The sequence below is a fragment of the Tarenaya hassleriana genome, unplaced genomic scaffold, assembly GCF_000463585.1.
Source record: "Tarenaya hassleriana unplaced genomic scaffold, ASM46358v1 Cleome33, whole genome shotgun sequence".
Lineage (NCBI taxonomy): Eukaryota > Viridiplantae > Streptophyta > Magnoliopsida > Brassicales > Cleomaceae > Tarenaya > Tarenaya hassleriana.
Window position 1 is genome coordinate 446,293 of NW_010966459.1, and position 17,144 is coordinate 463,436.

The 17,144-nt window shown below is 41.1% G+C and overlaps 5 protein-coding genes across 9 annotated transcripts; 3 read left to right on the forward strand and 2 right to left on the reverse strand.

The window, feature by feature from the left end:
• Positions 1-186: 186 nt before the first annotated feature.
• LOC104821298 (GTPase Era) lies at positions 187-2,792 on the forward strand. Its single transcript, XM_010552118.1, has 9 exons — positions 187-619; positions 731-876; positions 1,050-1,190; positions 1,264-1,377; positions 1,499-1,624; positions 1,775-1,873; positions 1,975-2,076; positions 2,258-2,338; positions 2,436-2,792. The coding sequence occupies exons 1-9, from the start codon at positions 223-225 to the stop codon at positions 2,520-2,522; spliced, it is 1,293 nt and encodes a 430-aa protein (XP_010550420.1). The 5' UTR covers positions 187-222; the 3' UTR covers positions 2,523-2,792.
• A 1,568-nt stretch (positions 2,793-4,360) lies between these two features.
• LOC104821301 (mannan endo-1,4-beta-mannosidase 7) lies at positions 4,361-6,662 on the forward strand. Its single transcript, XM_010552120.2, has 5 exons — positions 4,361-4,736; positions 5,073-5,267; positions 5,407-5,529; positions 5,610-5,812; positions 6,012-6,662. The coding sequence occupies exons 1-5, from the start codon at positions 4,407-4,409 to the stop codon at positions 6,439-6,441; spliced, it is 1,281 nt and encodes a 426-aa protein (XP_010550422.1). The 5' UTR covers positions 4,361-4,406; the 3' UTR covers positions 6,442-6,662.
• A 295-nt stretch (positions 6,663-6,957) lies between these two features.
• LOC104821303 (UPF0261 protein y4oU) lies at positions 6,958-10,573 on the forward strand. Its single transcript, XM_010552127.2, has 9 exons — positions 6,958-7,261; positions 7,540-8,202; positions 8,352-8,558; positions 8,647-8,862; positions 8,967-9,177; positions 9,361-9,608; positions 9,722-9,900; positions 9,989-10,242; positions 10,314-10,573. Exons 1-9 carry the CDS (start codon positions 7,133-7,135, stop codon positions 10,463-10,465), a joined length of 2,259 nt encoding a protein of 752 aa, XP_010550429.1. The 5' UTR covers positions 6,958-7,132; the 3' UTR covers positions 10,466-10,573.
• Positions 10,544-12,703, reverse strand: LOC104821302 (thioredoxin domain-containing protein PLP3B). 5 transcript variants are annotated; one of them, XM_010552123.1, is made up of 9 exons: positions 12,542-12,685; positions 12,351-12,454; positions 11,813-11,887; positions 11,663-11,734; positions 11,427-11,569; positions 11,254-11,326; positions 11,065-11,126; positions 10,887-10,984; positions 10,544-10,802 (listed from the first exon to the last, which is right to left on the reverse strand). In XM_010552123.1, the coding sequence occupies exons 2-9, from the start codon at positions 12,432-12,434 to the stop codon at positions 10,693-10,695; spliced, it is 717 nt and encodes a 238-aa protein (XP_010550425.1). In that variant the 5' UTR covers positions 12,435-12,454; positions 12,542-12,685; the 3' UTR covers positions 10,544-10,692. The 5 variants fall into 5 exon arrangements, with proteins under 5 accessions (XP_010550425.1, XP_010550428.1, XP_010550424.1 ...); XM_010552126.2 differs by having other exon boundaries at positions 11,663-11,710; positions 12,542-12,683; XM_010552122.1 differs by lacking the exon at positions 11,065-11,126 and having other exon boundaries at positions 10,887-11,064; positions 12,597-12,703.
• A 166-nt stretch (positions 12,704-12,869) lies between these two features.
• On the reverse strand, positions 12,870-16,448 carry LOC104821304 (periodic tryptophan protein 1 homolog). The gene is made up of 16 exons (XM_010552128.1): positions 16,359-16,448; positions 16,079-16,198; positions 15,769-15,977; positions 15,394-15,473; positions 15,205-15,321; positions 14,968-15,091; positions 14,813-14,871; positions 14,642-14,725; positions 14,486-14,556; positions 14,289-14,385; positions 14,090-14,164; positions 13,901-13,999; positions 13,669-13,812; positions 13,474-13,566; positions 13,295-13,372; positions 12,870-13,197 (listed from the first exon to the last, which is right to left on the reverse strand). Exons 2-16 carry the CDS (start codon positions 16,195-16,197, stop codon positions 13,141-13,143), a joined length of 1,506 nt encoding a protein of 501 aa, XP_010550430.1. The 5' UTR covers position 16,198; positions 16,359-16,448; the 3' UTR covers positions 12,870-13,140.
• Positions 16,449-17,144: the final 696 nt, after the last annotated feature.

Genomic DNA, 17,144 nt, shown 5'->3' on the forward strand with positions numbered 1-17,144 from the left:
ATCAGTCGTAGCCTGAGCGTTTGTATTTCTTGAAAGCAGATTGCAATCTGGCGTGGCAAACATGGAATTAAAATTATGGGGCAAAATGAGAATATTAAATAATTATGGGAGGCAGATTGAAATTAACTAACCTGAAACGGCGTCGTTTGAAGGTTATCTTCTTGGCTGACCAATTTTGAGAGAAGCCGTGAAAAGCTATCAGGAAGAATTCCAACTCCGATAATGGAGCTCTTCCCTCGCGTTTCGGCTACTCTCTGCCGCTCTAAGTTTTTCTTCGCTTCGAACCCAGAGAACCCTAATTTGCTTCCGTACCGTTCAAGTAAATTGGGGAAAGAGAGCAGATTTCGCATTCAGGCACAGAGCAGCGCCATTAACTATGGCCGGCCTGAACTCTCCCCCTCCAAGAAACCATGGATCAGACAACGAAGCTTCGCGCCAGTCGAGGTTGAGCAAGGAGAAACAGAAAGTGATGCCGAAGAAGAATATGAAGAGGGGAGAAATGACGGTGAAGAAGCGAGTCTTCTCTCTCTGAGCATGAAGCCCGACAGGAACATGGCGTTGCTCGATGATTACGAGATGGAGGAGCTCGATTATGTCCCTGACACTAGTCATCGCAGCGGTTTGTTTTTTTCTTAGGACCCTAACACCGCCGTCATTCCAGTTGGTTGTAGATAGGATCATAAGACTGATTTGTCGCGGCTTATGATGATAATGATGATGATTGTTGTAGGATACGTGGCGGTGCTGGGGAAGCCGAACGTGGGAAAAAGTACTCTCGCAAACCAGATGATCGGGCAGAAGCTATCCATTGTTACAGATAAACCTCAAACGACGAGACACCGGATTCTCGGTATATGTTCTGGTCCAGAATATCAGGTTTGGTTTTGCCTTGCTTCATCGAAGTTCAATAGTTTTCTGTTTGAAGAATCGGACAAAGATGCTTAGAACTCTGATTACGGGTTGTAAAATGTCTGCGGCTCCGAGAACAGTTTGTCTGAAGGTGTTAATATTTGCCTGAAGGTGTTGACTGATGCAGGGTTTGGTTGCAGATGATACTTTATGACACGCCTGGCGTCATTGAGAAGAAGATGCACAAGCTGGATTCCATGATGATGAAGAATGTCCGGGATGCTGCAATCAATGCGGATTGCGTGTTAGTTCTTGTTGATGCATGTAAAATGCCTGCAAAAGTATGCTTCTCTGTTTTATTTATTCCTTCTGAAGCGTCAGTTCCCTGTGCTAAATCTTGATGTTCTGTGCTAGATAGAAGAAGTTTTGGAAGAAGGCCTGGGGGATCTGGAAAATAAGCCGCCCATGTTGCTTGTTATGAACAAGAAAGATCTGATCAAACCTGGTGAAATTGCGAAAAAGCTGGAGGTGAGGAATCTAGGAATTAGTGATGCATTGGCTGCTTCTGTATCATTCACTGCATGACTTGGAAGGGAGAAAAAAGACGAAGATGAAACTTCACTGTATGACATTGCCTTATTCCTTGCAGTGGTATGAAAAGTTTACAGGGGCTGATGAAGTTATACCAGTAAGTGCAAAGTATGGACATGGAGTGGAGGATGTAAAAGATTGGGTATTATCCAAACTTCCCTTTGGGCCACCGTATTATCCCAAGGTATGCTCAAATTCTTATCTCTCCTGCAAAGGCAGTTGTCTGCTCGTTTGTCTTTGCTTAGTCGCACTCTCGTTAAGCAGCTAATCATTTAGCTTGCTTGTTACATGAAACAATTCAGCTCTTTAATGACTTAAGCCTGTTGAATTTTAGGATATTGTGAGCGAGCATCCAGAGAGATTCTTTGTTGCTGAGATTGTTAGAGAGAAGATATTTATGCAGTACCGAAACGAAGTTCCGTATGCATGCCAGGTAAATCAACTGAGTCCTCAGGCACATTTTGTTCTCTTGAGTGTTGTAAGAAAGTTATGGCCTTTGGCACAGGTTGGTCATCTTTGTTTTGACATCCTCAGGTCAATGTGGTGAGCTACAAAACTAGACCCAATGCAAAGGATTTTATTCAAGTGGAAGTGGTGGTGGAGAAGAATTCCCAGAAGATCATCCTTATTGGAAAAGTAAGTGTTCCCCAATGGCTCGAGCATGCCAGCAGCAAGGGGCTGCAAATAAATCTAAGACAAAGGCAGGCTGGAGCCATTTTTCGGGCACTGAATAAAACAAAAAGAGCATATCCTAGATTGTTTATAACAAAAATATGTATATATATGTATGGTCTGAGTTTATATGTGGATCATACAGGAAGGGAAGGCTCTAAAAACGCTAGCAACAGCTGCAAGGCTCGACATTGAAGATTTCCTTCAGAAAAAAGTCTTCCTCGAGGTTAACTCATAAACTCAACACAACTGCTCCAATGGGCTTGTCAGGTACTTTGTTAGTAATTTCGTTAAAACAAAAAAATATATGTGGGTGAGTGAAGGTTGAAGTGAAAGTGAAAGAGAACTGGAGACAGGACGAGGGACTTCTCAAGTACTACGGCTACGGTGGACAAATACGGGCTCTATAGCACGCAATCGCGGTAAGTGGTTTGTAGAAATTGGCTCCGAGTGTTGGGCATTTTACTGCTTTGGGTTGAAATAGGGAAGTGAAGTGTTCTTTCGAACCGACGGTTATTGTTGGCTTCTGCATCAAGCCCTCTGGTTATGCTAACCAAATGAATTAGTTAAGGATCATTTTCTGATAGAATATGTCAGTAATTGGATGGGTTAAAGGGTCATTATTCAGATGCAATTACCAACCGATCATCTAATTATTCAAAGTAGTAGTTTTGATTTTATTTTTTTTTATTTTTTTTTTAAATTTGTTGGGCGGAAATGAAAGCAACTCCTCGGCTCCCGAGACTCTACTTTTTCCGGGAATTCAGCCGGATGAAAACAGACTGCTGGGGCGATGATGGATGAATGAGATCCGCATATTGCGGCTAATAAATTATGTCGGTGTGTAAAAGTTTTTTTTAGTTGATGGAAAGAGAAAGGTGATTCCTTTAACAACAAAAAAAAAGTCAAATTAAAAGGAAACCAACAAAATCTAATCCAACTAATACCCTCCCCGATTAGCCCCGACCCAGAAAAACAAATATCAGATCATCATCATCATCATCATCATCATCATCATCATCAATCTAATAAAAGAAACCGATGACAAAGTCTGGACGAGATGAGACGACACGGGACGGGACTCTCGTGACCATACGAAACGCGCAACAACAGCAACAAGAGCACATGGAGTTTCTTTATTAGCGTGGGGGTTGCCCCCTCCTCGTTATTAAATGAAAGCGTTTCATGGCCATATGACACGTGGCTTTCTCCTTCCAGAAACCACTAAATGGCCGTGAAGTGGGCCCAGTTAAAGGATTTCTTAGTGGCCCATTTATTAAAACAACAACATTTATTTCCCATTTCGAGGATGGTTTAACTCCAATCTTCTTTTTAAGAATGTTCTAAACCCCAATTAATGTTTTCTTTTTTAAGAATGTTCTAAATCAAAATAGATATTTTGATTGATTTGTCGGTGCGTATAGTTGATTATCATTTACGATAACATCGATGGTAGAGGGTGGCGGTGCATGAAGGCCAAATGGCTGAAATCCATTTATCGTCCACATGAAAGGGGCCACCTTTGAAGATGACGTCACCTGTTCTCATCCTCACCTCCTTTCCCTTTTTTTAAAAAAAATCATATTCCTTCCACTTTGGTGAAATAAATAAATCTTGCTCATCACCCTTCACCTCTACTACCATAATTACTTATACAACCTTACTGTATTATCTCGATATGGAATTATTAAAATTAAAAAATTATTTATAATAATTCTTTTCAATTTTTACTCGATGTATACAAACGAAGGGGGTGATATATTTAAAGCTTATAATCACAATGATTCGTGTAAAATTTTATAACAAAATAACTCAATATCTAGATTGTTCCAATAGTTTTCTGGATTTTTTAAATATTTAAATATTTTTTAAATAAATTATTAATATTTAGATCATAAATAATTTTATAGTTCTAATTTATAAAACCTATGATCCAAATTAAATCAGATCTAAAAGACCCAAAATTTGATATATAGGAGGATAATTCTTACCGTCAACTGCGGGCATTACGTAAAGAATATTGCTCCATTCACTATTTAGTGCTTAGAATATAGAGTTTTTTAAGTAGCTAAATTCATATTAAATGGCTTTTTACTATATATATATAATGCCAATAACATGTGTAAACTACATTAATAGCTGAGGATTCGTACGGATATGTCCTAATGTCACATATAAAGAAAATAATAATGAACTTTTATATGGACGGTTACATTTTCCCCTTTAAATACCCCACCGCAACCGCAACCGCAACAACAGGAAGAAGAGAGTGGCTAGGAGAGAGAGGGGCAGCCATGAAAGCAATGGTGAGACAGAGTGTGGTGGTGTTAGCAGCGATTCTGATCGGACAAAGCTGGTGGGCAGAAGGGGCGTTCCGTGATGGGTTCGTGAGAACGAGAGGGGTGCAGTTCCTCATCAATGGCTATCCGTACTACGCCAATGGCTTCAACGCCTACTGGCTAATGTACGAAGCCTCCGATCCATCCCAACGCTTCAAAATCTCCGACGCCTTCCGAGACGCCTCCCGCCGCGGCCTGAGCGTCGCTCGCACCTGGGCCTTCAGCGACGCCGGCTACCGTCCCCTTCAATTCTCCCCCGGCTCCTACAACGAGCAAATGTTTCAGGTACTTTCCGTCTGATCTCAGTATTCTTAATGAGAGTGGATTTTGTGTTCGTTCATTGTATAATTTCTGGGTTTTTATGTGGAGTTGATCTTCTGTAGTTCTGCCGAGTCAATTTTAAAGAATCGCTGAGAGAAAATTCTGGGCTAAAACGTGTATGCCCTCGCTGAGATCTCGTCGGCATTGCATAATCTCTGTCATGGCAAACATGATCAGGAAAAGAAAAAGTTATCTGGGTGTCTTGTTAAAACATTTAGATCTTTGTTGATTTTCTGCCAATTTGATAATTCCGTATGTCTTCCTAAAAGATCTGTCTTTTTTTTCATTGATCGGTTGAAGGGTCTGGATTTCGTGATATCCGAGGCGAGAAGATATGGGATCAAGCTGATACTGAGCCTGGTCAATAACTACGACAGCTTCGGGGGGAAGAAGCAATACGTGGACTGGGCTAGAAGCCGAGGCCAGTACCTGACATCGGAAGATGACTTCTTCACAAACCCTGTTGTGAAAGATTTCTACAAGGACCATGTCACGGTATAAAATCAATCAAAGTCTCCAACTTGATTTAATTTCTCTAGTCTTGTTCAGATTGTTCCTTTCAGATCCAACACCAGTCTCCTTCCTGGATCTTATTTGGTATTCCCTTTTTGTCATGTGGGGTCTCTCTTTCCAGACTGTTTTGAACAGATTCAATACCTTCACCAATGTTCATTACAAGGATGATCCAACCATTATGGCTTGGGAGCTCATGAACGAACCCCGTTGCACCTCTGATCCCTCTGGACGCACCATTCAGGTCTCCTTGACATACAGACAAAAGTGTATTTCTTTCGAACATCGATGTGTTTCTTTGTGTCTGACTTGTTGTCTCTTTAGGATTGGATTACGGAAATGGCCGCTCATGTGAAATCTCTGGACAGTAAGCATCTGTTGGAAGCTGGCCTGGAAGGGTTCTATGGTCAATCTTCCCCTGAGAGGAAGAATCTGAACCCTCCTGTTAACGTTGGAACCGATTTCATAGCCAATAACCGCGTCCCTGGCATTGATTTCGTCACGGTTCACTCGTATCCCGACCAATGGTAAAGGCAACAAGTTCACAGCCTCATACTAGATGCCCAAAACCTCTAATGCTTGTCTTGAGCGTATAAATCCTACTCTTGGTGATGTGATGAACTAAGATCCGGAAAAATTGAAACCCTTTTAGCTTTGATTCTGCATGTTTCACCCTCTCTACTTAACCAAGCTGAAGCCTTTATTTTTTTTCTTTCTTAATTGCAGGTTGCCGTACTCGAACGATGAATCCCAGTTGGATTTCTTGAACAAATGGCTCGACGCTCACATTCAAGACGCCCAAAACGTTCTTCAGAAACCAGTCCTAATGGCAGAATTCGGGAAATCGACTCATGCGCCTGGATTTTGTCTAGACAAAAGGGATACGATCTTTAATACGGTGTACGGAAAGATATACGCGTCGGCCAAGGGACAGGGTGCGGCCGCAGGGGGACTGTTCTGGCAGCTCCTGACCGAGAGTATGGATAATTTTCAAGACGGCTATGGGATCGTGCTGAGCGAGGGCTCGTCCACCGTTAACGTCATCTCTCAACAGTCTCGTAAGTTGGGTTTGATCCGTAGAATGTTCGCCCGGATGAGAAACGTCGAGATATGGAAGAGGGCGAGGAATGGGGCAAAGAAAGTGTGGGGTCCCTAAATTAAATACGGATAAAGTAGAGGGGTCGTTTTGTAATTTCAAGTATGTAAATTCTCTTAGAGATGGGTTTATGCCATGGTGATGATGACATCAGCTCGTCCAGGAGATATGAGTCCGGGATAGATGAATAGCAGTTAATCACAAACCAATTACTAAAATATATATATGTATGTATCGTTTATGTTAATTTTAAATTTTATATCAAAATATAGTTTCATGAACTTGAAAAATTTTCTGGAATTTGCAAAATTCCTTTTCGCCCCGTTCTAATGTCATATATATATATATATATATATATATATAATATAATATAATATAATTTTATATCCATATTACTAACGGGAAAATATAAAGTATCATTCGTTATAGGCCCGATTTATCTGTGGATGGAGCCCACTAACGCTGCCTCTCTAACAATAAATTTCTGTTATTTTTTTTTTGGTTTCATGGATATCTTATTTGTTTTATGGAGCAGCGACGCAAAAAGAAAATGCTACGCGAAATGGCAATTCTACCCTTCGCTTTGGCGATCAAATCACGAACATGCCACTCTGCAACGTTGAGTTGAGTCCTCTGAAAGGAGCTTCAGGCTCGAAATGACATCTCCAATCTAACTACTTTCACAAGGCATTCGATTGTCTCCTCCATCTCCGATTCTTGACGGAGGTTGCCTGGATTGATCTATCTGGTCATGATGCGAGAGACAACGTTCCGAGTCTTCTGCGTTGGAACCGCCGACACGAAGCTCGATGAACTCCGATTCCTCGCTGAGTCTGTGAGATCGAACATCGGCACCTTCCGCAATGACTCATCTTCCAAGGTAATTCTGTTCTGAATCTGAAATGTTTTCTGATAAATTATTGGCATTGGATTGGATGATCGCGTTTTAGGTGGTGGTTCTTGTCATCTCTTTGGTTTGACTTGTTAAGTTCATTGTACTTGTGCAAGAATAAAGCGATGTCCTTTGATGACTTTTCGGTTTATTCTCTCTTGGATTTCTGGGGAGGGTTTTAGTTCGGTTCTACTTTGGTTTCGATTCAAGAGGGTGGGGAATTTAGCGTGTGTTCTTGTCTCTGACCCGAACGATTGGAATAATAGGTGGAAGTTGTGATCGTTGATGTTTCCACGGGTACCGACCAGAAGGACATAGAGAATGTTGCAGACTTTGCTTTTGTAAGGAGAAAAGAGGTTCTGCCTTTCTACTCTGGGTCAGCCGAGAAAAAGCCGGTGGAACTTCCTGATGATAGAGGCGAGGCAGTTGCTGTCATGAGTAAATGCCTTGAGAATTTTCTTCACCAATCCCTTCAAGAAAATTCTCTTGCTGGGGCAATAGGCCTTGGAGGCAGTGGAGGAACATCTCTGATATCTTCTGCTTTTAGATCTCTTCCGCTTGGGATTCCGAAAGTTATCATATCAACTGTGGCCAGTGGTCAAACTGAACCATACATCGGCACTTCAGATTTAGTTTTGATTCCTTCTGTAGTAGATATCTGTGGCATCAACAGTGTTAGCAGGGTGGTCTTGTCAAATGCTGGAGCCGCTTTCGCGGGAATGGTACTCGGAAGACTTGAAAAGTGTAGAAGCTCCTCAAGCAAGAATGAAAAACGGACAGTGGGTATTACTATGTTTGGCGTGACAACTCCCTGTGTGAACATGGTGAAAGATAGATTGGTCCGAGAAGGGTATGAGACCCTCGTGTTTCATGCCACGGGAGTGGGTGGCAGGGCAATGGAGTCTCTGGTTAAAGAAGGGTTTATACAGGTTCCTCTTTCTGTCCATATGGTTGAATTTGCTTACTAACTTCACACCAACCTGATTTAGCTTCATGAATTAGGAAAAGATTCCAAATGGTTGGACTTTGACATCAGTTATGGTTTGATCTCCTTTTTTCCATTTTTTTTTCCTTTTAGGGAGTTATGGATATTACAACAACTGAGGTTGCTGATCATGTAGTCGGAGGAGTGATGGCTTGTGATAGTTCCCGTTTTGATGCTATCATAGAAAAAGGAATACCTCTGGTTCTGAGTGTCGGGGCCTTAGATATGGTGAATTTTGGAGGCAAAGATACAATACCGTCTCAGTTCCAACACAGAAAGATTCATGTTCACAACGAGCAGGTGAGGAGTTTTTAGGATTCCAATGCATCTTGCTAATACTGATAATGGATATCATTCTTGATGATAGTTTAACCCATCTATTTTGCAGGTTTCTCTCGTCCGAACAACAGTGGAAGAGAACAAGAAATTTGCTAGGTTTATAGCTGACAAGCTGAACAAATCCGCATCAAAGGTCCGTGTTTGCTTTCCAGAGAAAGGTATCTCTGCTCTGGATGCTCCGGGGAAGCCTTTCTTTGATCCCGAAGCCACTGGTGCTCTCATAAATGAATTACAAAGTCTCATTCAAATAAGTGAAGACCGACAGGTACTTTTATTTTTTTATTTATCTAGAAACTCGCATATCATATTCCTCCAATGTTCGTACTTCGTTTGTGTATTTATGTATTGAAATGTTGTGTATATCGGTAGGTCAAGGTGCATTCTCACCACATCAATGACCCCGAGTTCGCAGAGGCATTGGTCAACTCGTTTCTCGAGATGTGTTTGAAAACCTATCCTCCTGTGTCCAAAGCCCCCGAGGTTGCTTCATCTAAACCCAGTGGAGACCCTGTTCCTAAGATGGACTTCAAGCTTGGAAGCATTTCACTGAGCCCAAACGATTTCCCCAATGCAAAACCAGGTTTTATTATTGTCCTTTTCACCCAGTCACATTGATTCCTAAATTATTACCTGTCAGATCATTTAGTTAGAATCCTGTTATTTTATTCATTCTGTGCGGAGGTCTGTGTTCTAACTGCCGAGGGACTTGATATTTTGCTTAGACAAAAGCTCACAGTCTAAGGATCTTTTATTTCTTATGCAGAAACCTTGGAAAGAACTCGAACGATATTGGGACAGTTGAAGAATCATATAGAGAAAGGGATACCGATAATCGGGGGAGGTGCTGGTACAGGAATATCTGCAAAGTTTGAGGAAGCTGGTGGGATTGATTTGATAGTAATATACAACTCAGGGCGTTTCCGGATGGCTGGGAGGGGCTCCTTAGCTGGCTTACTGCCCTTTGCCGATGCCAATGCAGTCGTGCTTGATATGGCCAACGAAGTTCTACCTGTGAGTTCCTTTACGAAATCTGAATAATAGTAACCCACCAAGGAAACTGCATCTTTTCTTGGGCATGCTTGGAAGTAACTCATGTTTTCATTCTGTCTAATCCAAACTTACAGGTAGTGAAGGGAGTGCCTGTTCTTGCCGGAGTCTGTGGGACTGATCCTTTTCGGCGTATGGACTATTTTCTGAAACAGTTGGAGTCCATTGGATTCGCTGGCGTCCAGAACTTTCCAACTGTTGGACTCTTCGACGGAAATTTCAGACAAAATCTTGAAGAGACTGGAATGGGATACGGGTAAAGAATCCTTTCCTAAATAATCACTTTTTTCGGGATATGATTCAATCTCTACACGAAAACAAAAAATCATCGGTCTGAGTTGCAGGCTGGAAGTTGAGATGATAGCAAAAGCGCACGACATGGGTCTATTGACGACACCATATGCGTTCAACCAGAAAGAAGCAGAAGAAATGGCGAAAGCAGGAGCTGATATCATAGTAGCTCACATGGGTCTGACCACTTCCGGAACCATAGGAGCGAAAACAGCTGTGTCAATGGAAGAAAGCGTAATGCGTGTACAGGCCATTGCAGATGCTGCTCGTAGATTCAAACCCAACATCATCATTCTCTGCCATGGAGGTAATGTAACCTTATATATATATATATATATATATTGGAATTCTACTAATTTGAAGGTGTTATGTGGGCAGGACCAATATCGGGTCCATCAGAGGCAGAGTTCGTTTTGAAGAGGACGGAGGGAGTGCACGGTTTCTATGGCGCATCCAGCATGGAGAGGGTACCTGTGGAGCATGCCATTACAACCACCGTTCAGCATTACAAATCCATAAAGCTCATGTGAATTCTTCATACAACTCCTCTGCGCGGTTTCTTTGGTCGTTGTGGATGTTTATATAACATCCAAACACATACACACATATATCAATATAGCCTCTGCTATGGTTCATTACTTGTTCAACCAAAAATATTCATGGTTCCGAGCTTTGGGCAAAAAAACAAAAATTTGACTTGGAAATAAAGAAAACGGCAGCAAAGATACAAAAACAGAATTGCAATCTCAACTGCAGATCAGTCGGAATCAGAATCGATATTAACCGATGACCTAACTGACCGGCGAGTGTCCTCTCTATATTCACCTTCATTATCATCTTCATCTTCTTTCTTCTCACTAAGAAAACCTGTAAAAGATACATACTTTCAGTGACTATCCTCTGACCAAGCAGTGAGATTAGCAAGCTCGGTCAGAGAGTACTCGTCCGTACCTTTTTTAATCAGAAGGTTCTCCAGTGTCTTTGTGCTGAAATCATCTTTAGCACCCAGATCCTGAAACCCGACCAGCCTATCCATTGCGACTCCCTTTCTGACAATCATTAGATTCGCCCTTTTAAGTACAAAGCTTGACATTAACAGCATACGATGTTCATAAAGGCAGAGATGCACCTGAAAAGGACAACACAAGGCAGTGTCTTGACCCCAAGCTTCGCAACAAAGAAGGGAGCATTCTGCAATTTTAAGTTTGACGAGCATTAGCTTCGCAACAAGGATTAAAACCCGGAACTGGTCTGCAAAAGAAAAGATTAATCCTTTAGTCTCTCTCTCTCTTTCTGATAAAGAAAGAGACCCACTGACCTCTGCATCCAGTTTGATGAACTTTGTGTCCATATGCCTTGGTGCTAGGGCTTTAAGATGCTTGTCCATTATCCTACAAGGATAACCAAATGGACGGGTTTGGTTTAAACTGGCATATCCGAGAACGAAATGCTATAGCATCAGCATGGCATGAGAGAGGAAACACGGTTTACTTGCAACGGTAGAATTCCTTGTGGTAGAAATGACATATCACTTTCTCACTCCTAGTGACTTCACCCAAGAAGTCACCCTCGTTTATCTCTCGGTATTCTCCGTGTCCTTGCCTTTTTAACGCCTCACGTTTCTCGACTTCTTTCTATCCAGATAGATGATCTTGAGATTATAGTGATAACGCAGAAAAAGAGTTTAAAAAAACAATAAATGGTTAGAACAATGCTTTGTTTTAAACCTTAAGAGCTGCGATCCTATCGGCGTGCAATTTTTCTAGCTCAGGATCCTGCAGAACATGAGCAAGCAAAGTCTTCCATAGAAACAACATCGTAGAATGCAGAAATAATTAAAAAAAAACGGGCAATGCGAATAGAAAACATGAACATACATCCATCAGTTCATCAAGATCGATCTCTTCATTGACGGGAGCTGAAGTTTGCGCCTTTTCTTTTGCAAGAATTTCCTGGAAATCCCGATATAGAAAGCATGAAAAAACACATAAGATCTACCTATCACTGCAATCACACCATCTTTCTCCAACACTAACACTCCATCGAACATTGGTCTATCAAGACCGTCAACCAATCTTGTAGATAATTCTGTAAGAAGATCAAAACGTTGAGCAACCAAACAAACTTGTGCGCAAATACACGCACCAGCAAAAGTCTTCCACAGAATTTTACATACCTTGCAGACAGCATTCGAACATCACATCTTTTTCAAGACATTACACACAGAAATCAGAAATGTAAAATTTCTTGTACGGAAACAATGGCATATGAACTCCCCACAGCATGCATAATCGGAAAAATCCAAAACCTGGACCGAAGAATCTTTCGCTCAGATCCTCACAGCCCTCCAAAACAAAGCAACCGAGAAATTTTTTCGATATGATCAATCAACAAATGAAGGGAAAACTACTTTACCTTCTGATAATCTCTGGCAGCGGCGGCCATGACCCCGCCGAATGCGAGATTGGATAAGGTCGACTTAACCGTATCCGGATCCATCTCTATGAACACCCCTACGCCTGCAACAAACGCAAGCAGATCAACGAAAACTCTACGATGACCAAATGAAAATTCAAGCCATACAAAGTAGCGATCCGAGTTCTTACTCTCGGGAGATTCTGGGGAAAGACGATGATGAAGAGAAATCGAAATCTGCTTTACCTTCCCACCAAATTGGATTGACAGGCCCAGAAAGCCTTCGCCGAGAACCAAAAAGAACACTAAGCTCAGATCAGACTAGCACGAATAAACGCTACGATCTGGTAGGAGATATACGAATTCAAGGCAATGGATTGCTGCTTTTGATCCACAAATTATGGGCCACGACCCAATAAGCTTCCCGCCATGTGACGTAACACACATGGGTCGAAAAAAAGACGAAACAGTTCCAAAGAAATAGGAGGTTCATATTCTTTTTACTTGTAAACATTACCATGGCGCAAAAATTATCACATTGAAATGGAAATCTTCCACCACGCATAGAATCCAAACGCATTAATGCGTATGTAACATAAAACTGTAAATACACCAAAAGCAAGAGCCACAACCACAACAGAAGAAAGAAACCAAACAATCAAGAAGATGAAAGGCGGAGACATAAGCCATCATACTGTAAGAAACCATCAATACATTGGTATTATCAAACTAACTACAAAATTTAGATGGCAGGTTGGTTCTTTTTCTTGTCACAAGTTTTCCTTATTTTTCAGCTGCTGCCCCTATATCTTCTCGAGACACTTGCATCAGACAGCGTATCCCACACCTGCAAATGGCGATTAACGGTTAATCATCCCCGAAATTAAAAGTTTAATTACAGAGGAACTCAAAGGGTGTATATATATATAGGTGGGGGGCATCACTTGTAGCTTCCCCTTTGAGCCACCGATGGCAAGCAAGAATGGCCTGTCTGGGCAGAAGGATGTTGAGAAAACTGCTCCCTGTTGATGATATCATGAACAAGAATGTCGGGTTAGGATCAAGAAGAGGCGCTGCTTTGGCCAGTGAAAAAGGACAGAAGACAATATTTGTGACATCTTACAGCTTTCGGGTTCTGAGAAGCAATGCAAGAAGGCTGGTTGTTGGATAGATCCCAAAGTTTTACCATTTTATCCATCGACCCAGTCGCAAGAAGCTGCGAGTAGATACATACAACGTCAGCAAAAACGGTTGCCGATCCAAGTGAAAGGAGGTAACGGCAAATACACGAGGCGGGTAAAAGGGAGAGGGAACATACATTAGGTGCTGAAGGATTGTACGAGACAGATGTGACTTCTTTGTCATGCGCATGGAGAGTGAAACTCGGTTTTAGTTCAGAAGCTGAACCTGTTTGTGCACTTCTTATATCAAAACCCTTTACCGTTCCATCGTTGAGACTTACCTACAAAATTACATAATTTATAGAAAAAATGTCGAAACCGCTCTACATGGAGAAGTCATCATGACAGAGGGATCATATAATGTATTACCACAAAGGAGTGTTCAGTGTGTGGATCCCAGGCCAAGCTTTCAACTTCAGCCATGACAGACCACTTGAAACCAGAATGTGAAGGATTTCTCCCATCTTTCTGTGATGTATGATAAAGAAGAGACAGGTGAAGAGATCTATCATATAGTACAGACCAAAAGCATGAACGAAACAGAGAGAAATCAGTTACCAATACTACGGTGTGATCAAATGACCCACTCAGAAGAACTTGTGGAGCAAAATGGTTCCATGCCACAGCTTGAACCTGTGACAAAGCACGCAAGATCAATGACACGAGGGAATAAATATGCAGTAGATTAGATTATGCTATTCGCTTTCCAGTGAGATTAAGATGCTAAAGCAGCAAACGCATTTTTTTAAGTTCTTGCCTTGTCTGTATGATGCTCTGAAGTAATGTTACATATGCCAGCAGCAACATCCCAAATCTTAACTTGTTTGTCAGCACTGGCACTAGCAAGTATATTCCTTTTTCCCCCAATAAAACCAAACAAATGTACAGTCAGAAGAAACAACCTCAGAAACATGACACACTGTCAGTCGAGGAACTAAAAAATCTTAAAATTACCGATACTCCTTGTTCCAAGCTAGACCAAGCACCGATCCCGTATGGCTACCATCTTTGTACTTAACTGATGTCTAAGCCAGGGACACAATCAAATAAATAGATACATCAAACTTACCAAGAAAAACAAAAACTGAAACAGCATAGTCAGAGATGCACCGCTTTATTACTCTTCTTTTTCTTGCTCTTCTTCTTCTTCTCGACTATCCCGCCTAATTCTACACATGGTAGCACCTCATCCACCTGAAAGAAACAATAATGAACTTCAAAAAGTATATCATCGGGCACGCAAGAGAAACTTAAACATCAAAGAGAATGACTTTTACATACAATGTCAAGATCCCATATCTCTATTGAGGGTCCCATTGAACCAATAGCTATGAAATTCCCTGCCAATACGGAAACAACCATTCAATAAAGCAATGGCTTTAACGTAGAAAAAAGCCTCTCGCCTAGTTAATAAACTGCTACACTGAGTTTCTAACCTTTTTCTCCTCCTTTAAGAGGGCAATCAAGCCATGCAGTACACAAAGGAAATTCTGGGAGAATTATGTCATGATGTACAAACATGTTTGGTGTGCCATCACCCGATTCCTCGTATACATAAACCTGCCCAAGAATAGAAGTTGAAGTTTGCCGTTAAACACTATATAAGTGTTCATCAACAAATTTGCGCCATGCACAAAACGATAATAATTCCGCACAAATTACACTTGACCTACCTCCAGATGGCTGACTTCATCCTCGTTCCTAGCACAAACAATGACTGAATCGCTTGCCTTTATGGTCAAGTCTTCGAGGTCCTCTGAATCATCATCATCATCATCATTATCATCCTCCTGGAAGAATATGCTATTACATCTCAATATCAATGCTCATCCATCAGCGTACTAATCAATAGCAGGGCTTACATCGTTATTCTTCAAATATGGGTCCATCTCATTACTTGGATAATAAAGATCCCCAAGCCCAGTGCTGAAAAGCTCAACTCCTAAAGTCCAAAAAAAAGAATGAAGGTATAATTGCACTAGTGTATTGACATGAATGCATCATTCAGTTATCTGCAAAATGAGATCAGATATGTACTCGTACAAGGTATTCAACATTGATAGAAGCTTAGGCTAAGTACACGATCTCCAAGAGTTTAGCATTACGTCATATTGTCATGTCTATTCCTAACAGCCTTGACCAATAATTCGAGAAGGTAAGGGATATCATATAATCTATTTGACCAATAATTTTTACAAGCTTGATGCAGAAAAATGGAACAGAGAGAGGCGACATACCATCATCCTCTTCATCGTAATTATCCATGTCAAGTTCCTTCAACCCATCAGCAACATCATCCACATCCATCGTCGAAGAAGCTTTGGTTTTTGAAGATTTCCCAAGTGCTTCTGCCACAGTTAATGCCTGAGCAACTCCATCGCCGGGTTTATCAGCTTCGGCGACAAAACCCATTTCTTCTTCATTGTCGTTACTCTCAGCATCGTCACTGAACGTTGCGACATACCGATAAACGTAAAAAAAATACCAAATAGATTAAAGTTCCATGTGAAACAACAATGCAAACAGGCAAATGGACAGAGACAAAACCTTCTCTCGAAAGCGCCGTTCTTTATGAGTTCTTCGATTTCATCCTTGGAAGGAAGTTCAGCAACAGCGGGCACGGATTTGGAAGCCCCTTTCGGGACCCATGACACTGAACTTATCATTCTGCTCCAAAACACGAATCGACAAATACCCAGAAAAAAAAATAAGAAAGGGATCGAATCTCAAGGCGTCATTGATGGCTAAAGCTTTTGGCTTCGGATTTTCGAGAGAGTGATGTCGAAGTTTCCGCGTTGGTCGCGGAGATGGAGAGAAGCAAGCATACCTGTCTGTGGCGAGAGATGGAGAAGGTGACTAGGGTTCGACTTTCGCCTTGCGTATCGAAGTCTCGCACGATTAAAAACAAAAAAAAAACGGTCTTATTATATATGTGTATGCAAAGGTTTAGCAGAGGTTTTATGATCCATGGGTTTGAAACTTTGAATGGGCCCTTGGACACACATTTTTGGTTGGGTTCATTAATTTAATAAATTATAATAGGCTTATAATAAATTTTAATAGGCTTAAAAAGGACACTCTTACTACTTGGGCCGAACATTCATGGACTGGCTTGATTTTTTTTTATGGGGGCTAAAGGGCGAGTCATGCCTTAGAACTATAGTAAATAAACCAGTTTCCTAAAACAATTTTACCGAATTTTCGATTCAATTATATATTTTAGAAAAATCCGAATAAATATATAAAAAAACTCAAATATAAATTATAAAAAAAATTATACTTTATCCCTTACCAATTATTCTGCTCAATCTTGGATACAAGTTATGAACTGGAGTGGTGATAATTCACTAGTCACGATTTCTTTTGATCGGTACGTGATTCAAGATCATTGAAGGATACTTAGATTCAATATTTGAAAATTCGCTCGTCTCGGGTTGGATATTAGGAAAAAAATTATCCTGTGAGAAATAATATATGTTAGGAAATATGAAGAGTTTGAGTTTATATAATCTCTAACGATGCATGCGATCCTCCCTTCCGAAGAACATCGGAAGATCTAGAGTTTGAAAATGATCATTCGTATGAATTGGACGACGCATTTCGTTTGGTCCGT

Excerpts from the sequence above, each read along its gene's own strand:
- LOC104821298 (XM_010552118.1), top strand. The coding sequence starts at position 223 with ATGGAGCTCTTCCCTCGCGTTTCGGCTACTCTCTGCCGCTCTAAGTTT. Across the intron at positions 1,191-1,263 it reads CATGTAAAATGCCTGCAAAA|ATAGAAGAAGTTTTGGAAGA; the intron begins GTATGCTTCTCT and ends GTTCTGTGCTAG. Across the intron at positions 1,378-1,498 it reads AAATTGCGAAAAAGCTGGAG|TGGTATGAAAAGTTTACAGG; the intron begins GTGAGGAATCTA and ends TATTCCTTGCAG.
- LOC104821301 (XM_010552120.2), top strand. The coding sequence starts at position 4,407 with ATGAAAGCAATGGTGAGACAGAGTGTGGTGGTGTTAGCAGCGATTCTG. Across the intron at positions 5,268-5,406 it reads TCTACAAGGACCATGTCACG|ACTGTTTTGAACAGATTCAA; the intron begins GTATAAAATCAA and ends CTCTCTTTCCAG. Across the intron at positions 5,530-5,609 it reads CCTCTGGACGCACCATTCAG|GATTGGATTACGGAAATGGC; the intron begins GTCTCCTTGACA and ends TTGTCTCTTTAG.
- LOC104821303 (XM_010552127.2), top strand. The coding sequence starts at position 7,133 with ATGATGCGAGAGACAACGTTCCGAGTCTTCTGCGTTGGAACCGCCGAC. Across the intron at positions 8,203-8,351 it reads TTAAAGAAGGGTTTATACAG|GGAGTTATGGATATTACAAC; the intron begins GTTCCTCTTTCT and ends TTTTCCTTTTAG. Across the intron at positions 9,178-9,360 it reads TTTCCCCAATGCAAAACCAG|AAACCTTGGAAAGAACTCGA; the intron begins GTTTTATTATTG and ends TTTCTTATGCAG.
- LOC104821302 (XM_010552122.1), bottom strand. The coding sequence starts at position 12,434 with ATGGATCCGGATACGGTTAAGTCGACCTTATCCAATCTCGCATTCGGC. Across the intron at positions 11,735-11,812 it reads ATCTTGATGAACTGATGGAT|ACTTTGCTTGCTCATGTTCT; the intron begins GTATGTTCATGT and ends TTTCTATGGAAG. Across the intron at positions 11,065-11,253 it reads TCATCAAACTGGATGCAGAG|GTGCATCTCTGCCTTTATGA; the intron begins GTCAGTGGGTCT and ends TGTCCTTTTCAG.
- LOC104821304 (XM_010552128.1), bottom strand. The coding sequence starts at position 16,197 with ATGATAAGTTCAGTGTCATGGGTCCCGAAAGGGGCTTCCAAATCCGTG. Across the intron at positions 15,322-15,393 it reads CATATTTGAAGAATAACGAT|GAGGATGATAATGATGATGA; the intron begins GTAAGCCCTGCT and ends ATATTCTTCCAG. Across the intron at positions 13,813-13,900 it reads ACACTGAACACTCCTTTGTG|GTAAGTCTCAACGATGGAAC; the intron begins GTAATACATTAT and ends GTAATTTTGTAG.